The 19,725-nt window shown below is 40.9% G+C and overlaps 1 protein-coding gene across 2 annotated transcripts in view; it reads right to left on the bottom strand.

Annotated features, from left to right (window-relative positions):
* Positions 1-19,725, bottom strand: part of ANTXR2 (ANTXR cell adhesion molecule 2) — a 174,281-nt gene that overhangs the window by 131,471 nt on the left and 23,085 nt on the right. For both annotated transcript variants that reach the window (XM_038400255.2, XM_038400256.2), the window contains exons 8-9: positions 4,273-4,333; positions 2,416-2,511 (exon numbers count right to left, since the gene is read on the bottom strand). In XM_038400255.2, coding sequence (XP_038256183.1) covers positions 2,416-2,511; positions 4,273-4,333 — 157 coding nt within the window. The remainder of the gene's footprint in view (positions 1-2,415; positions 2,512-4,272; positions 4,334-19,725) is intronic.

A 19,725-nucleotide genomic window follows, 5' to 3' on the forward strand; every position in this document is an offset into this window, starting at 1 on the left:
TTAGCCTGGAGCTAATATATCTATCTCCCACTACTTTTCTATAGCCATCTGGCCTTGCCCCGTCACACCATATTTCCAAAACCTTCAGATATTTCTCCCAAAACTGAAATGTGGATAAAGAAAGTCAATTTTGTTCCTCTGCATCTACAATGATCTAAATGTTTCAGATGTTCCCCAAGCCATCTGGATAGTTGAGTTTTACCAGAATACTGTAGTCACATGTGCAAGAATTACTCCACCCTCCTCTGAATGGTAGCCACTTCTGACCTAGATCATAGCAACTTATTTATACTCTACAGTCAGAGCAAATCAGCACAAGTTTATGACAGGAAGTCAGAATGTCATATTCAGTTGAAATTGAAGGACAATTTATATAGGCAGAATGTAATTACCCCATTTGACTTTAGCCAGACCACCTGGGCTAGCACATTTACTCTTACAAACTCTTCTGCAAGATCTTTAACAAACACATGTGATCAGGACCTCATATCCTGAAGAGTGGAACAAATGTGATGGAACCACATTTGTGTGCAGTAAGATAGGAATCTGGGGAAAAAAGTGAGTGCATTGTATAAACTAGAAACTACTCAAAATCCTTGTGTTTTATTCTATACGCCTACTCTTAACTCGTTTCTCAATCATGGTTTATTTTTAAGGATATTTACTTTGTAAGGCAAAATCCATTAGCTATTCACTTTTGTTCCGAACACCAAAAATAGCGGATGTTTACTGGGAGGGCCCAACTAGTAGTCATTTGTACCATAACAAAGTGGGTGTAAAACATTACTGAATCAAAACAGAAGCCTTTTACATTCCCTTTGCACTGGTACAACTGACCACACAAGATGAAAGGCAACAAAGAATCAGGCCCTGAGTGTAGTCCTGAAATTTTACATTCTCTTTCCCTTATGATATTTGTTTAACTGAAGTTTCTAAGAGCTGTGTAAAATAAAATCTGCTCGCTCTCTCATTAAGAGCTTTTCTGACTATGGATCAACTCCTGCAGTCCTTCACTCAGGCTTCACTCCCACTGAAGTCAACTGGAGTTTTGCCTGAGTAAAAACTAAACGCTGTTGGATCTGACCAATTATGAATATTAATAAAAGCAAAAAATATAATGTAGAAAACTGTTCCCTTGGTACTGAAACACACACACACAGAAAGGAGTTTTTATTTGCAATCACCTTTTTTATACACAAATCCTAGAGGTGAAACTAGTGCAATAAGCCACTGCTATCCCCACCCTATGACTGTGTAGAGTTCATTTTCCAAATTGCTGAGCAGAACTTTCATGCACAGACCTAATTATTTGCTATAATTATTGGGAATTTCACAGCAGAGCTCCAGCAGGTCACTTATGTCAATTTTTACACAAATTATGGCAATGTTAAAATAATTTTCATACCATTCTGTTAATCTTATTATGTACTCTCACGTGCGCATAATATTTGCACTACAATGCTCCCATTACCTCTTACCATCAAAAGTGAAATAATTATATAACCCTGTAGGTCTATCCTGATGTACAAATCAGTTAAAACTTGTATGCACTAATGCATTTTGAAAAACCCTTTTCCCTCTCTCTTTTTGCTTTTCTTAGGCTTGGTCTACACTTAAAAGTTTTACCAGCATAATTATTTCAGTTGGGAGTGTGATATTTTTTTTGTTATAATCAAAATAGTTATAGCAGTAAAAGCCTTAGTGTGAACACTGTTACTGTTACAGAGTAAAGGTGCCTTACTCTGGTATAGCTTAGTCTGCTTCCTGAACTGAAATAAGTACTTTTATACTGGTGCTTATACTAATTAAGCTAATACTTTTATGCTGGACCCCGTGCCAAAAGGGGCACGCATTTCCTGCATGATCCATGTGGCTTAGCCACCTCCTTGAGCAGAACCACAGTGGTTCCACTGCCAGGCAGGGATGTCCAGCATTTTTATGTGGAACTGGATTTGCTTCTGTGTACCTCAAACAGGTGACACTTTGACAATGACAACACAAGCCACCAACGTAACTCAAGTGTGACCTGGAACAACCACTTCTTGGGCTGAGAATGTGGGCCCATTCCTTGGCCTCTCTGATGACACCTGTCCATTAGGAGCTAGATTGACACCACCAACTTATTTCCTACAGGCTGCTGGACGGCTAAACATTAACAGCCTGCCGTTAATACCAACCTGGACTGGATTCAAATCACTGACCAAGAGGCAAAAACACTTATATCCCATTACCAGTCCTGTGAGCCACCCCAGTACCCTCCTTTATTATTTCATTTCATCCCTCCTCCCTTCTGATTTGCATAAAATAGAGCAGTGACAGAGACAATTCACAACAGTAAAAATAAATTTATATGACAGACACTTGTGGTGATTTATCCTGGATTCACTGCAGTTTATCTTAGACTTTCATACTTACTAACGGTTGTGCCATTGACATGGTAGGTGCAAGTAACACTATCTTGTCTTCTGCCCAGTATGAAGCCACTTCCTCTGAGGACAACCTGAAACTCCTCTGAAAACATAAAATTATCAGCCTTGAGTGGGTGTGGCAGGTGCCAGGTTTATACCAGTCAGAGTCTCAAGTTATCTAGCTACAAAACAGGGACAGCTCAGGCAGTAACACTGCAAACCTACTCATGCCGCCTTGCTACAGTACCCCAGTGTGCCTCACATTTCACCTCGAGAGAGTCAGTCTGCAGTGAGAGAGTAGTTTAGTTTTCACGTTTAAAGGACTTTGAAATGCATAAGACCACCTAGCAACTAAGGCTAGGCCATATCCTCATGCTCTGCAATAAAAAGGTCAACTTCATGAGTCTCCGCCCCACAAACAAGATATTATGTAAAGTAATAAGCCTACAAGTTCTTATTGAGCCCTACAATATAAGGTATATGGGCTTGAAACAAAACTCTCTGGAGTCAGTGTAAAGACTCCTGTTGACTTCAATGCACTTTGCATCAGGCCCTTTGAGAGCATCAGATATTGGCTGGCTTGAATTTGTTCTGAAAATTGAACGATGATCATGAAGTTCTCTTTGAGTGACTAAAGAGTCTCTACTTATTTAAACCATTGCTCGGAATCAAATAATCCAGTCACTTTTGTTTAAAAAACCAGCAGAATAAAAAGGATTTTGCAATAACCTTATTTTGCCAGAATTCAAAGCATATGTGGATTGTGAAATCAGAAAGAGGCAAAGAAAAATAATTAGGAATAGGTCAGACACAGGGGAAATTAACACTTGCATTGCCTTTCAAGTCTGGCCTGCAATTTTTTGTAATTATTCTCTAGCATTTTAACATATATTTCTTCTAGTAATACAAATCAGCAAATTGCTGCTTTCAGAATCACATGGAAAAAAAGTTGAAAGTCCATATGTCCATGGCATGGTGAAAATTATGATGAATGTATGTGCTTACACTTATCAGGATTTTTAAAATCAAAATGATCATAGCAGCTGTACATGGAGTTGTGAATATATCATTACCCTGAATGCAAGAACAACAGTATAGCTTCTGTGACAGATTCTGCTAGTCCCTTAGTGAAGGAAACTGATTTACTGTAATTCTGATTTTGTTTGACTAATTGCAAGGTTTCGCAGAATGTATAAGCCCATCTCTAATTCAACTTCGTTCACCATACATAGTGAATATCAGATAAATTGTTTTGTGACTATTTTTAACCTCTGAAAAAATAACTCTCTCATTGGAGAGTTACAGTATTTGTTTACCATAACATATTTCTGTGACTTGAAATGTAACTTGATCCATTTCATTTGATATGGAAAATTGCATATACCTTTAAGGTGGACAATTGGGTAGTAAAATGCATGGCTTTGAGACCAGCATGGTGGTTTAGAGAATGTGCAATGTATTGCCACATGAGTTTCTGGACTATGACTATAGTGTGTTTGTACAGTGCTTTGTACAGAGTCTAGTCCATCACTGGACTCCTAGATGCTATCTCAATACAAATAATTACTAATAAATGATAGTAACAACATTGCTCAGTTTGTCATTCACTGGACAACATGGAGTTGCCAGACACAGGATTGAGAGTGGGAGCTGTCTATCCATCCCTCAAAATTCTTACACTGCATTTATCCTAGGCTACAAGCGGAGGAGTTTGAGAACAACTAATGGGGAGGGAGAAGGAAGAATCCAATCCTTCCTTAATTCCTTTTCTGTCTAGTGGAGTTTTGGCTACACATTTTACACAAAGAGGAAAACAGCACTATCATAATTATTTGTATATTATTTTCCATTTCTAATCACTTACCTCCCACGCAGACGCTTGATGGTTCCAAATATAAAATCTCTGTGCATGACTGCTTCAGTATCTATGGGGGGGGGAGGAGAGAGAATTGGGGAAGAGAAGAAAATATCAAAATATGAATAAGATTTTGAAATACACCATCAGCAACTGAGATCACACCAAATAGTGAGACAAGAATGAACAATGCACGTTTTTCACAAATGCAATGGGACAGAGTGCTCGGAAGCAGCAATGCAACCAGCACTCTGGTCACTGTTTAAATCAATTAGGCCACAGGGAAGGCCTGATTAAGGAGAGGAGTTCCTGATTACCATGTCGGATCATGATTGGGCAGCTAATGAACTAACTGATCCATTAACAGGGAGACTGGATCAAAGAGCACAGGAAGAAAGTGCAGTGGGGGAAGAAGCAGAAGAGAGAAAAAGTCTGATAGGCACAGACAAAAGGGAGTTGTTCACTGGGAAGAGACGCCTTTTTTTTTTGGACCACTCAATGGTAGATTAAGTGGAAACGGCAAGAGTCAGTGAGTCAAAAGTAAAAGCTGGTTCTGCCAGGCTAAGCAGGATTACAGTCATAGAAGGGAAGCGACATATCGAGCCCCCAACATGTTCATATGTTGCAAGGGATAAATCTATCTAAACATGTGACCCTCATTACTACAGTATCTAAGCACCTCACAACCAATAATCGATTTTATTATCCTCCCAACAGGCCTGTGAGGTAGGGAGGTACCATCCCCAGGTACCAGAGAAGCAACGGGGGCACAAGGTAGATTAAATAACCTGCCCAAGTTCTGCCTAACTAGGAATTTAACCCAGCCTTCCTGAATCCCAGTCTGGTGCCATCTTCACTCAGCCATACTATGTAGCAATTTTCTCAGTGTGTAGCCAGTTAATCTCATCCTCTTAAATCCAATATACATTTAAATTGGGTTTCACAGTTGTGTAACAGTAAATTTGGCAAGGAAGAGCTCCAGTTTAGTTCAATGATTAATATTTATTACAGCAGCCAAAAAGCTGCTCTAGCTTACGTCAGCTGCCAGTGGTCCTAAGAGACTTGTTACAACAGCCAAGGATTGTCAGAGCACACCAAAGGCGCTACCGCACCCACTAAACTGGCTGCAGGCATGCAGAGTGATGCAGGAACAGCAACACTGGCTCTATACCATCGGAAGAGTCTCATCACCAGTGATCCTTCTATGCTGGCTACCCTGGCTTTCAGGCTTTGCAATGGTGATGCAGTGTAAAGTGACTGTTGCACAGGGAAGAATCTGGGTCTTTTTTTTTTTTCTTGTTCCAATACAGAACCATCAAATTAAAAAACACATTTGGTCCCACAATAGCAGCAGCAAGCGTGCAAACATTTCCAACTCCGTTCATCTCAGTGACTTCTGGGCACATTCTGCCTCCTACTAACTCTACTCACCTCACCCAGGTGTGGACTTGAAAAGGTGGAGACCATTTAAATGGGATTATTATTGAATATGGGCATTTTTCCCTTTTTCTTTTAAAAAAAAAGTGAAGAAATTAAATAAAGCATGGTATTCCTTCGGTTAAAATTCACGGTAAAAGCACTGTTTTTTCTTATAAGGAAACTTACTCTCATGAATAGGCCTATTTAAGTCAATTGGACTATTCATCTGCTTAAAGTTAAACACATGGTGTAACTGTTTGAAGGGTTGGGGCCTTGTATACTAAAGGTCGGATCTTCGAAAGTGCTCAGTATCGGCCTAACTCTGCTCTCATAAGAGTCAATGGGATTGTGACCAGAAACCTCAGTGGGAGAAGAATTGGGGCAACACATAAGAACAGCCCTACTGGGTCAGACCAAAGGTCCATCAAGTCCATCAAGTATCCTGTCTTCTGACAATGGCCAATGCCAGGTGTCCCAGAGGGAATGAAGAGAACAGGTAAACATACTGCACTTTTGAAAATCCCAGCCTACAGCAATTCGTCAAGATTCTCTCCGTGCGCTTGTGCATGTGGCATCTTTAAGTCAGAAAAACTCCCTCTCTCACACCTCCTTCTCCTCCTTTTATGTTTTGTTTTTATTACTCCACCCTGTTTGCTGGTGGTTTCTATTACTGCATTCCAGATCCAGTACCAAGCAGGGACAATTCCAAAAGAGTTGCATGTGCCAATTTCCTTTTTTTCTTAAAACCGAAAAGCACAAAAGCAGATATGGATAAGATATGGCTTAGAGAGATTTATCAGATCTGAGGCACAAAAAAAGTGTGTTAATAAAGAGTTCAGGCCATATTCACCCCCCTTAGCACCAGTTATTTTACAATTCCAACAGTAGATGTCCTGCTGGGACAATCTGACTCCAAGTGTGACAAGATTTTTTTTTTTAAATACTGTCATTAAAAATAAACAGTTGCCTTGACACAAAATTTCCATAACTTTAACTATTCTTTTCTTTCACTTGGCTTGAGAAAGCCCCAATTCTTCCCCAAGAGCTTCAAAAGTTCTTGGCAAAGACCAGGGCCTGGGTGTGCATGATTCCTCAACTTTATTTCTTAACTCTCGATATGAAGGCCAAGTGGTTTCCTAAAGGATAAAACCTGCATGGCTCGCTTTCACTTGCAATGTAAAGGTACTTAACCTTTCTGTCTCTATGACATTCAAACTAGGCTGTTCCCAACCTTCAAAAAAATCTTCAATCCCTAATGGCCTGTACTAAAAAAAAGTAACAGAATTACAGAAAAACTACTTTATCATCCCTAAACTTCCTTCTGTGGAGCAACAATCATCTCACATACACACCCCTGAGGAGCAGAATTAAAAAAAAAAAAACCCACCCTGTAATCATTTGATATTACAAACATAGGGGACCTCACTGGAAACAGATACATCAGCCTATTGTCTTTCCTCAAAAAAGTTTTCCCTTCCTGCTTAAATTCTCCCATCTTACCAGAAATCTGGTCATTCCTTCACAGCAATACTTACACACAGGGCCAGATTCCCCATCTTCCACAGAGTGGAAGTGAGAAGTATCATCCAGGTAATGGGGCAAATCCTGCTAGTCATACCCATGAACATGAGCAGTGCCAGTGACTTCACGGGGTTACTCACCCAAGTGTAAGGCAACTGGACATAGCCATCATAATGGGAAAAAGAAAATGTCTTCAAAGATAGGCAAACCACACTAATTCTGTCACACTCAGGAGAGAGAGATATTTGCCCCTTAAAAGGATGTATGGGAATGACTTATACTTTCTTTTCCCCCCTTCTGTCTCTGCCCCCCCACTCTTTTTTCTGGTTCTCTCCTTCTTCCTTCTGCAATGTTATTTCATAGAAGTCAACAAAGCGCACCTACATTTCACTAAAATGCTCATGCCTTTCCTTTATAAAAAAAAATATCTAAATACTGTCAAACTCTTTGATCCAAACTAGGTTTGATAATTTGTCTCCTTGGTACCCCATCCATTGTTAGGTATGCACGAGGGACCTGAGCCAAATCCCAATTACTCCCATTGATTTCAATGGGCTTTGCCTAGCCCCTTAAGAAATACGTCCTCCCCCACATGCCAGGCTGCAGAGCTCCCTGCAGGGCTCTCCCTGAAGGCCAGAGCCTGTAGTAGACCCCAGCCCTATGGGATATCAACGGACAGAGGATATGCTAGCAGTAGATCCACACAGAACTCCCACACCTTAACTGGCCCTCCCTTGTCCCACAACTAAACACTCCTGCACCTCCCCACACAGGGAACTCCGACACAGGCCTTGAGCAGTCCACCCAAATCCTCCTCCCACCTCAAAATAGGGTAGGATTTTCCAAAGCACTCAGCATTGGCCTACTTTATTCCCATTCAAGTCAATGGGAGTTTTACCATAGACTTCACAAGGAGCGGAGTTAGGCCAACACAGAGTGCTTATTGAAAATTCCTCCCCACAGGTGAACCACGATGGTTTTGCTACATCTGGGATTCTCTCGGACCAAGGAGGATGGGCAGGATTTGCCCCATAGTGAATGACTTGAACTGTGTTTTTGCATTTTCGCCCATTGCTCCAATTTACCTGAAAGAGCGTAACATGCAAATGAACAGAAATAGTTTCATTCCCCTTTTTGAAAAAAAAAAAAAAAAATCTATTCTGAAACTCACTTGTTGTGGAAAACTCAGGCACAATATAAAGCGCTATAGGTCCGCGACACTGCAATGCCACCGTCAAAAGACAATCCGTAATTTTTAATTCCATTCTTTCCTGGCTCAGGACAATGAAGCAGAATGATTTTGTGCTGCAAATTCATTATTTACAAACTCACTGCACACAAGTCAAATTGAAATAATTACTGTACGAGGCCATCCTTGAATAGGACTCTGCTTGAATAAGTACTCTGCTGACATACAATAAATTCAAACAACCGTCAACTTTCTTTATATAGTTGCATGCAGGGGAGAGACTCAAGGAGCTGATGTCATCTATTCTACTTCCAGAATTCCATGCCAAATACAGAGCCCCATTTTCCCCTGCACATAAAGGCCTTGCTTCTAAACAATTCCCTGACTGCCAGCTGCCCCACAAACACATTTTCATAGAATCATAGAATCATAGAATATCAGGGTTGGAAGGGACCCCAGAAGGTCATCTAGTCCAACCCCCTGCTCAAAGCAGGACCAAGTCCCAGTTAAATCATCCTAGCCAGGGCTTTGTCAAGCCTGACCTTAAAAACCTCTAAGGAAGGAGATTCTACCACCTCCCTAGGTAACGCATTCCAGTGTTTCACCACCCTCTTAGTGAAAAAGTTTTTCCTAATATCCAATCTAAACCTCCCCCATTGCAACTTGAGACCATTACTCCTCGTTCTGTCATCTGTCATTTTCCCATAGCCCAGAGTGTAGAATCAAGTAGAGACTTACTATTCCCTTTAGCCATTCCCTCCAGCCCTGTCCCCACTCATGGAAATCTTCTAGCATCTGGAGGAGCACCTCCAGGGTACTCCAAAGACGTACATGCAGCTCTTGTATCGCAGCCTGAATACAGGGGCACAGGCTCCTATCGAAGTGGAGGGGATGGTAGGGACTACAAATATCAGAGCGGGGAACTTATACCACAAACTTTCTGCATAAGCTAAAATTTCAGAAAATTCAGGGATTTCCATGCCTCAGCAAACTAACTTCATTTTTCCTGCACATAATGCAATGTTTTCTTTTCCCTTATGTACAATTTTAAAGAAAGAAAAAAAAAAAAAGAAATGGCACTAACAAGACCTGTGCCCATCACCCCTCTGATCACTCTGCGCACCCCCCCCATCTCTTTTTAAACTGCAAGTTCTTGAGTGCAGAGATCACGCATGTCCTGACAGATTATCGCACACTAGGGCCTTGATACTGACTGGAGTCTTTGGATGCTGCCTCAATATAAACACCACCACTCGTGGGGACATAACATGCATTCACTAGTTGAAGATAGGAAATACATCACCAGGTCTGATCAGCAGTCTGATTTTGCAGGGCAACAAGACAATTAAAGGGCCTGATCCTCAATTTAGACGTGATGCACCATTCTGTAAATGTGAAGGGGTTTTAAAATGAGGGTAAATGTAGTTTACACCCGCTTTAAGCGGCCGTAGGGATTATCTACATGCGGGGGGTGCGATATGCTCTAAAAGGGTGTGATTTCTAAAAGCGCACCAACATATTGTGCATTAACTGGCCTGTGTAGACCCTGCTGGTGTGCTTTAACATAGTGCTGTTTGCAACAGTACTACATTAAAGTGCCCTAAGGAACCTTTCATGCACACCAGCAGGGTCTGCATGGACCAATTAACGTGCAACATGTTAGCGCGCTTTAGAAACCATGCCCTTAGTTATCATGAGAATTGGGTCCTCCATGAAAATTGTCCGGGCTTTAAAAATTCACTCGCCCATTCACCAGCAGCGAGCAATAAACGTGCCATGACAAGTAAGCAGTTAAAACCCCATCTACTTCTGCAGAATTAAATCTTCATTGTTGAAAACTATTACATTTCTACCCTCGATGGCTGGAAGATAACCTTCCAATGACAGCCAATGCAGGGAAGTCTTCCTGAATCTGCAAACTATAACAAGTACTTTCGCTGCTCCTCCTCAGATCTCACAAAAAAAGAAGCAGAGTGAGATGAACAAGGATGTGATCAGTTTCACACTGCTATGCAGAGTTGTAAGTCAGAACAAAGAATCACATCATAGAATCATAGAATCATAGAATATCAGGGTTGGAAGGGACCCCAGAAGGTCATCTAGTCCAACCCCCTGCTCAAAGCAGGACCAAGTCCCAGTTAAATCATCCTAGCCAGGGCTTTGTCGAGCCTGACCTTAAAAACCTCTAAGGAAGGAGATTCTATCACCTCCCTAGGTAACGCATTCCAGTGTTTCACCACCCTCTTAGTGAAAAAGTTTTTCCTAATATCCAATCTAAACCTCCCCCATTGCAACTTGAGACCATTACTCCTCGTTCTGTCATCTGCTACCATTGAGAACAGTCTAGAGCCATCCTCTTTGAAACCCCCTTTCAGGTAGTTGAAAGCAGCTATCAAATCCCCCCTCATTCTTCTCTTCTGCAGACTAAACAATCCCAGCTCCCTCAGCCTCTCCTCATAAGTCATGTGCTCTAGACCCCTAATCATTTTTGTTGCCCTTCGCTGTACTCTTTCCAATTTATCCACATCCTTCTTGTAGTGTGGGGCCCAAAACTGGACACAGTACTCCAGATGAGGCCTCACCAGTGTCGAATAGAGGGGAACGATCACGTCCCTCGATCTGCTCGCTATGCCCCTACTTATACATCCCAAAATGCCATTGGCCTTCTTGGCAACAAGGGCACACTGCTGACTCATATCCAGCTTCTCGTCCACTGTCACCCCTAGGTCCTTTTCCGCAGAACTGCTGCCGAGCAGTGTCATTCTGCTCCTGAATGAGCAACAGCATAATTAGCAACAGGAACTATTCATGGGAGAAAAGGACCCAAAAACGTGAGAGAGGTTGGGTATCGGAGAACCCTATCCAGAGACACATCTGGCAAAAGCCAGGAAGCTGGGAGTAGTAGGAACATCCCCTGCCCTTCTCCCAAACATGCACAATTTAGTAGGCTGAGCAGGTGAACAGCAAATTCCTTGTCCTTTCCAGCAGCCAGAGGATGCATTTTAAAGAATTTTAAATATTAGCAGACTAACACGGCTGCTACTCTGAAACCTGTCATTTTAAAGAATAGCGTGTTATAACTGCTATCTTAAGAGCAAACAGCATCAATACATCACATGTTCAGTGTCAAGAGAGACTGCAGAGATCTCAAGAGACAGTTCAAGGCAACAAAACTGGAACTTTCATGAACTCACATATGGTCATTAAGTGAATGGATAATCTACAAATAGTTTTCACAGTCAGAAGTATTTATTAGTAATAAGGGGCTAAGCACTTCTGAGTCCATACAGTTTATCAGAGTAAAGATATGCAAGATAACCCCTGGACACATGAGCACCAACTCATCTCTGCTGTAACTCCACTGACTTAATAACATTACATCAGGACTGAATGATGAATTCAGTCTATCTAAATTCTCCTATCGGCCTAGCACTGTCTGCATCGTGGGTTAGGTTGGTTTACCTGCATCCCTCTGAGGTGTGAATTTTTCACATTCCTGAGAGACATAGTTATAGTGACCTAATTTGCTACTGTAGACCAGACCTCAGTTGTGCTATTATGGATCAGTCCAATTTTGCCTCTCAGCCAGGCGGTTGGGAGTTTAGGTCCCGATCTAGCAGAACACTTAACCACATACTTAACTTTTAGCGTGTAAAACAGTCCCACTGACTTCATTAGGAATACACACTGGTTTAAAGTCAAGCACATGCTCAGGTGCCTTGCTGGATCAGGGTTTTAAAGTCATATGCGAAGACTAAGGTGCACACCCAATTCTGTCATAGAAGTGCAGTACTTGGGATGCGCTCACTTTTAAGAAACACTGTCCCTTGTATGGCCACTACATAATCTATCTAATATTATTACAAGCCTGTCTGATCTGGGTTTACTAACTCGTTAATACATAGGCTTTTGGTAATCAGGCTCTTTTGGACTGTGACCGATTGCTTAGTTTTTTCTCTCTCTTTTTAAAGAAACTTTTTCTGTTCTGGAAAGTTGATAAGTTGAAAGTTCCACAGTCTGTAGCTTATCACGTCTTGTTCTCAAGTAATTTCAGCTGCAGCCAAGACATAGGAGGATTATGTGCAGGAGTGGTTCAGCTCCTTCAGGGATATCTGAAGCTCAGTGCAAGTTCACAACTAGACATTATTTAAAGCCTCTGAAAAAAGCGCAACAGCTATGTCAGCCCTTGAATTTGGGGGCAATTCCTTTCTATTAAACTAGTTTCCAAATAAGCGGTTTATAAGTACAATAGTTAGACTGGATGTGTGCAGTGTGTAGCTCTACACAATTTCCGCTCTAATGCTTCCTGTTCTACAGCCTCGTGTTTACTTCCCTGTACGCTTTATGAAGCAGCGTAGTGGTTAGCCATTCTACTTCATTCATATAGGATTTAATTCAATCAGAGGCTTTTGACAGAAACACTGTCAGTTCTTGACCCTGTACACTGAACCCATAGGAGCCTAAAGTTGAGTAAATTAAAAACAGTATCATCTTTGGTTAAAAATATTTCAGCTGGGGGTGGGGGAAAACCAAACACCTACACCAATAATCATACTAGCAGTTGCATAAAAATAGAAGCTGAACTGACAACTTATGAAAAGGCAGCCCAAGTAAAATAGAGATCACCATTGCTTCTAGCCTTTAGGAACTCCCCTCTCAGCCACCTCTTTGTGCTACACTTGCCTCATTTCTGTCTTGTCACAGTCTTGACACTGCTTGGGCAAGCACCTTGTCCTCTGGATCCCCTGTTGTCTGCAACAAGCTGCTACTATTGCTTCCCCTCAGACCAGTATAAGTCACAAATAATTGCACTGACATAATGTATATTGGTGAAAGTGATATGAGAACCAAGGCTTCTCTCTTTTCAAATCCTAGCTAAACACAACTATTTTCCCCTTTGCTAGTTCCTCTTGATGTTCTCTCCCTCTGCTGCTGTTATACATGTAACAGAGCAACTAGATAGTTTGCAGTAAAGCTGTGAAGTATTTCAGGTACAAATTCTTATGAAAGGTGCAACATGTTATTGTACTGCATGATATTACACACCCTGCTAAAAATATCTTTTCCTGTCACCATTTCACCACATTTCGTGTTCAGGGGCCCTTAAGAAAACAGTACATTAGCAACAACTTGTGATCGACATAACTGTACATTGACAATTAACAAAATATGTTAAGTGTCAATTCATTTCACGGCATCATTTGATTTTGCTTAGCCCCAGTCTGCAGTTCAAAAGTTTTGGCAGCCGCTAGCACCATAAATCATAACTCTCCTGACATCTGTTCCTCCCATAAAACTACACATTGAGTTCAGGATTCTGGGCAGGTCATCAAGCACAGCTGGATTCTTTTCAGAGCAACCGTATCATTTTCAAGTCTATTTAATGTTTTGAAAACAATAAATGGGACGGGCATACAAGAGTTTGGTTTCCCTAAATTAAGAGATTAGCATACCACAGATTAAAATCTCTCTGAGCTCTTCCTCCAATAGTCACACTCAGCACATCAATATTTTGAACAATGCAAGCTTTTCAAGATTCCTGGTGGGTGGATGTTATTCACTAGAGATTTATTTCTAATCTACACCTCCGTTTGTCTTCATTATTGCTCATTGGAAAATGGAAGCCATTCCCCAGGGAGACTGGCCATTACTGTTTTCAAAGGAAGCCAACAGCTTGATAGGCAAAACTGTGTGGAAAACAACATAACTAATGCATCTTAAGTACAATTATATTCTTTCTGTACATTCACAATCAATTTTTGAAAGAAAAAAATGACCGCTTGTTACAAATAACCTAAATATGCATGTGAAAGTTATGTTGACATTGCAGTATAGTAACTTTCACTAAAGTCATGCCCAACAATCCGTGTGCAAAAACATATTTACAGAACTATTAACTCCTGTTCACTGCACTTGCAGTTTAAGGAACCTGGAGTGCTGCCTACCACGCCCCAATAGCCAGTCTTGTGTCCATTCACTGCAAAAGCACAATTCTGAGCCCAAACAAAAAAACACAAGGAATACGGTAAGTGCCAGTTTACCCGTGTACACTATTCCCAAGAGAGTGACCGATATAACAAAATTTCAACCCACTAAAGCAGAGGTTATGGTGTTCTGTAGGAATGCTATGTACACGAACAGTGAGCAAAACACAGCTGAGTATTAGTGGGTCCATACTGAAAGCAGCGCTATGAACCATGACAAAATACAAACCAAATTAAACTATGAGAAGTGCTTTGGTCATGTACATAGTAAGGCATATGCACAGAAGCCAAGAAATTTAGAATTTAAACTGGAACCCTCTTCATAACTTCCCATCCCGAGCCCACATTGTACAAAGCATTCATCTATACAATGATGAGTCTGTTGATTGACTCCGTGATAACACGTTTCAGGGTACATCGCACATATTACAGAGAAAATATCCATAAAGGAGAATAAAACATAGGTGGGGAAGGGGCCAGGATCCAACCTGCCAACAGGGGGAGTGGTGCAAAGGTGGTACAAAAGGGAACCTTCGCAGTTTGCTGCAATCACTGGGTGTCGGGCATAAGGCAAAGCAGTCTGGAGGCTGCTTTAAGCTACATCAGCTCCCAACAGACTGAAATGGGAGCCAGAGCAGGTTTAGCACACCTCCTTCCCTCCAGCCACGCCCGCTACACTGCCAGCATAGAGGAGGTTGGCCTAGGTGTCATTGTGTTGATTCTACAACACTGGAGCATCCCTACTAGTTGAGGGTGACCCTCCTATGGCATGTTACATTGTTTCAATGACCTGTCTGCAACACAAAGCCGCCACGCTGTCCAAGAACCTGCCCCGCAATCCAAAAATGTAATGTTTAACGGCTGCAAATCTCTCTTAGCATCTTATCCCACGCTGAAACATCAGGCAATAGTAAGGCTGTTAAATTCAAATCCTCTGAGCTTCATCCCAACTATAAAAAATTAGCATGGGTTAAATTCATTTCCAGCTACACTGTTTTCTCTCACAGCGTCAGACAAGCCAGACTGGATTGAGCCAAACCACGTTAGAACCAAGTTTACAAATGTGCTTAATCCAGGTTCTAAAATGGTTCAGCCTCGTTCTCACTGATTGGTTGAACTGGGACTATGTTTAACCCAGGTCTCCACGTGGTTTTCACATGAGTCACAGAACACCTCACTGGCGGACTTTTTTCAGCTTAGTTGAAATAATATTTTCACCACTGTAAGGTGGGGGAAAGAATAGAGAATTAAATATAAGGGGGAAGAGGTGCAACATACAGCAATGGGTTAATATACTAGCCTTTCACCTATGGAGACATTGGCCCTGAATCTACAGAGACTTGTGGGCTTTTACATATTGACTTCGGTGGGACTACTCACGATGTGTGAAGTTAAGTAAGTGACTATGTCTTCACAGGATCAGGGCCCTAATGTTGAATTCAGCCCTGGTATAAGCAGGTGCACCTCTAAATATATTCCTAGAGTTCCAAAGGGAATATAAACATTTAATTCTAAATTACTTTGCTTTCTCAACTTTAATGAGACTTATACCCTCTCTTGCCATGACCAAATTTGGCTTCAAGGATAAAAATTCATTGTAGAACATAAGAGTAAATGAGTGCTGTGGATTACATGACCTAATTTACCATGGTCCACCGTACACATCCACACGTAGGACCTGTAAGTGTAAGTATGTGCCTTACGTTTTACAGCAGATCTTGTTTCTGGCCAGGCTGCGCTCTTCCCCACTCCAAATAATTGTTAATCACTTGAAAACAAAAGATCTGACTTGGTTCTTCAGTGTAGCATTTTGCAAAACCAAGAGCCTAGCACTTTGAATTTAGCTCCCTTTTAAAAATACATGAGCCAGACCAAACACTACAGCCAGTGCAAGAAGAAATTCTGTACAACTTCAGTGGGATAGTCAGCACTCAGATGTCAGCAGAGTGCTAAAACAAGCCCCGTATCTCCCATTTTTGCCCCAGGATGTGTCTTTGCCATTTATTACCTACTAAGCAATCAGGCAACATGGCCACACAACACTAAATGTTAGATGCTCAATCCAAATTAATTTGAAACTTATCAAGTGTAATCATGGTGAAACACCATTTTGACATTGCACTCAAGTGAAGCTGTAGAAAAGCAACAGCAGAAGTCACAAACACTGTGGGTCCTACTTTTTATCTTCTGCCAAACATCTGTACTCTCAAAGGGCACCAAATACTCAATACAATTACAGCTGTTTCCTGAGGTTACATTAGTGTAGAGTGTAAACCAAGAGGAAGTTAAAAAAGGTGGGGGAGAAGGCTGCCATCCCCTCCCCCACCTAAATGAAAAAAAAAATGAAAATACCTGGGACATATGGACTGCATAAAACAACCAGTGATGTAATATCATAATATTAGTGAGATTATTCTAATTATACAGCGTCTAAGCAATGACTCATTTTGCAATTACTTAGTAGAGTAGATATAGATTACAAAACCAAGTCATAAGGGATGCATATTTTAACAGAATCAGTCTTTTCTCCCAAATTAAAAAACAATCGTACTTATGAAACATTACTTATTACAAAGGCCATGACAAATTGTTAGCTTCAATAGCAGAAGGGAACTTAAACAACATTCTTAAGGAAAGTCTAACCTTAAAGAACAACTCATTACTAAGGAAACACTAACTATACTTCAGATGGACTTCTGAATGCTTCATTTTGTTAAAACAGTTTACAGCATCAGTTATGTAACGTAACTGATAACAGTTTAGGGATATCTGACAAATCAAATCCAAATCATAAAGGCACACAACGGGCATACACAAAAAAAAATTGGAACCTTGTCAGTTATGGTACTGACTTATCAAGCTCACTGTTCTACATGAGAACATTATATGATTTGTAATATGTCAGAGAATGTAAAATTAAGGGCTGTACAATAATGAAGAATAGAGCAGAAAGCATTCTATTCCAGGCCATTGAGTCTCTTTAACAACTACATGCAATAATTCCCAAAAACTATCTTCTCGTCATCTCAATCACATGGAAAAACATAGTACAATGTTAGTTCTAAAGCTTGCACCAAGTGCAGCAAGAGTATTAGACCATCCATGTGGATTAAGGAAGAGACTGATCTAATCAGAATAATTTTTTTAATGACAACTTGTTGCTTTTCTTTCTTCACCCTGCCCCTTAAAGTTTAAATACTTAATTGCTCGCTTCCTGACTTCCCAGTACAGAAACCAAGCATATTTTCCTCCTACAGGAAATGTTCCAATTAGGAAGATTTGTAATTGGTAATCAGCTGTTTCTTTAAGTTGATTTTGCTCTTGAAAAATGTTTCAGGGCTATGAAACGTCAAGGCTATCCTTAGTGGCATGCACTTCACTGACCTCTTTCAAAACTTGTGCTTTCTACTTCTCTGCAACTAGAAAAACAGGGCAATTATTTAAATAAATTCTGGAGTCAGGAGCTAGGTGGACAAGTTAGTAAGGGCACTAGCTTTTCACCTGTATTGGGGTGAGATAGCTTTGGTCACAAGTGACAACTACCTTGAAACAACCTTGTCTCTAATTATTGTGTCTGAACTACAGAACTGAACTGCATATAACTAAACCAGCTGGATTAGAAACAGTGTATATACAAATGGTTCAATGCAGTCACACTAGCCATACGGATTCAGTTTAAAACTACTTGTGTTTCCACCAAGGCTATGCTAAACCATTCCTTTTCACCCGAGATGTTCACAGGCTACCTATCCTATAGATCATAGCACATCTCCCCACATCAGCTGATTCTGGGCAGATCTGGCAAAGTGATTGTGGGACAACAGTGGAAATTCACTAATCTACAATTACTTTGGCATCAAAACAATTCAGATTAGATGGAAACAGTTCTTAGTCCAGCTAAAAGCAAGTCTTGTCAAAATGGTCCTTGGAACTCGTGGGAGCACTTTTGTACACCAAGGTGAGATGTTTCACAAATGCTCTTGGGGTGAGAGGTGTTCTTTGAATGGTAAATGTCTCCATGGCACACAAGACTTAAGAACTGGGAGTCAGGAGACCTGAGTTCTATTTCTAGCTCTGCCACTGATGTTTGTCTCTGAGCACTAACCCCATCTCTGTGCCTCTGTTCCTCCTCCCAGCCTTTCTCTATCTTGTCTATCTAGACTGTAAACTCTTTGGGACAGGAACTCTCACCCAGAGTCCAATACCGTGCCAATGGGGGCCCCGATCTTGACTGAGACTTCTAGGTCCTACTGTAATAATTAAAATAACTGTGGATATACGTAAGGAAAGAAGTGTTCAAGGCACATGTTAAGAGGTGTTATATAATTTGGCTGCATAAGCAGTATTTTACACAGCTGTTTTCCTTCAGATCGTCTCACTAATCTAGGTTATAACTTAATGGTAGAAATGTATTCTTACACAACCATTTATTGATCTAAAATGAGGAAGAGTTTGACTGAAAGAAAAAGCATCAATTAATTAGATATCCTTTTCTGCTATTCAAGCGAATGTGAATTATAGAGGGGAGTTTTATTGACTGGTCATTGTTGAGAGTTGTACTGGAAAGAGCTTCTACAATTAAGCCATAAGCTTTTATAGCAATGCCTGCTAACACCACTTTAGCTAAGGGCTGTCAGCATATCCATTATGAACCCAGTTTTTCACAGGATTATAACTTGCTTATAAAATTTTGCTCCAAAAAGAAAGTTGGCAAACAAGATGTCTGCCTCAGGGAACATTAATACCTTTGAACGTATAATAAAGATGCTTTAAATACAGTAGTGTGTGTGTATTGGTATATATGAGCCTTGAAAATTGCATGGTAATTTTACCAGTCCAGGCATAAGATCTATTCTTATGCCTTTTTCCATTGTTACTGATTAAAAAACAAAAACCCAACTCTAATGGTATTTTATTCATCCATCCAAAAAAACCTCCAAAAAACAAACAAACACACACCACTACTCCCGCGAGGTAGGTGGTCCCTTAATTTAGTTCTAGGGCTACTGGTTACTCCCCTTTTATCATCCTAAATAATTCCTCTCTAACCTTGGTCTTAAACTGTTATCATGCCCCATCTTCCCCAAATCACCACAAAGGGCTCGTCTACACTGGCAAAGTTAAAGCGTGGCAGCTAAAAAAACCCCACCTCTATGAGGGGCGTAGCTCCCAGTGCTGGTGCACTGTCTACACTGGTGCTTTACACCGCTGAAACTTGCTGCACTTAGAGGGGTGTTTTTTCACACCCCTGAGTGAGAAAGGGCTGTAAAGTGCCAGTGTAGACAAGCCCTTAGTCAAGAAGCGCTTACAGGACCATATGCTGATAGTGTGGTGCATATAGAGTTACCT

This window comes from Dermochelys coriacea, chromosome 4, assembly GCF_009764565.3.
Source record: "Dermochelys coriacea isolate rDerCor1 chromosome 4, rDerCor1.pri.v4, whole genome shotgun sequence".
NCBI lineage: Eukaryota > Metazoa > Chordata > Testudines > Dermochelyidae > Dermochelys > Dermochelys coriacea.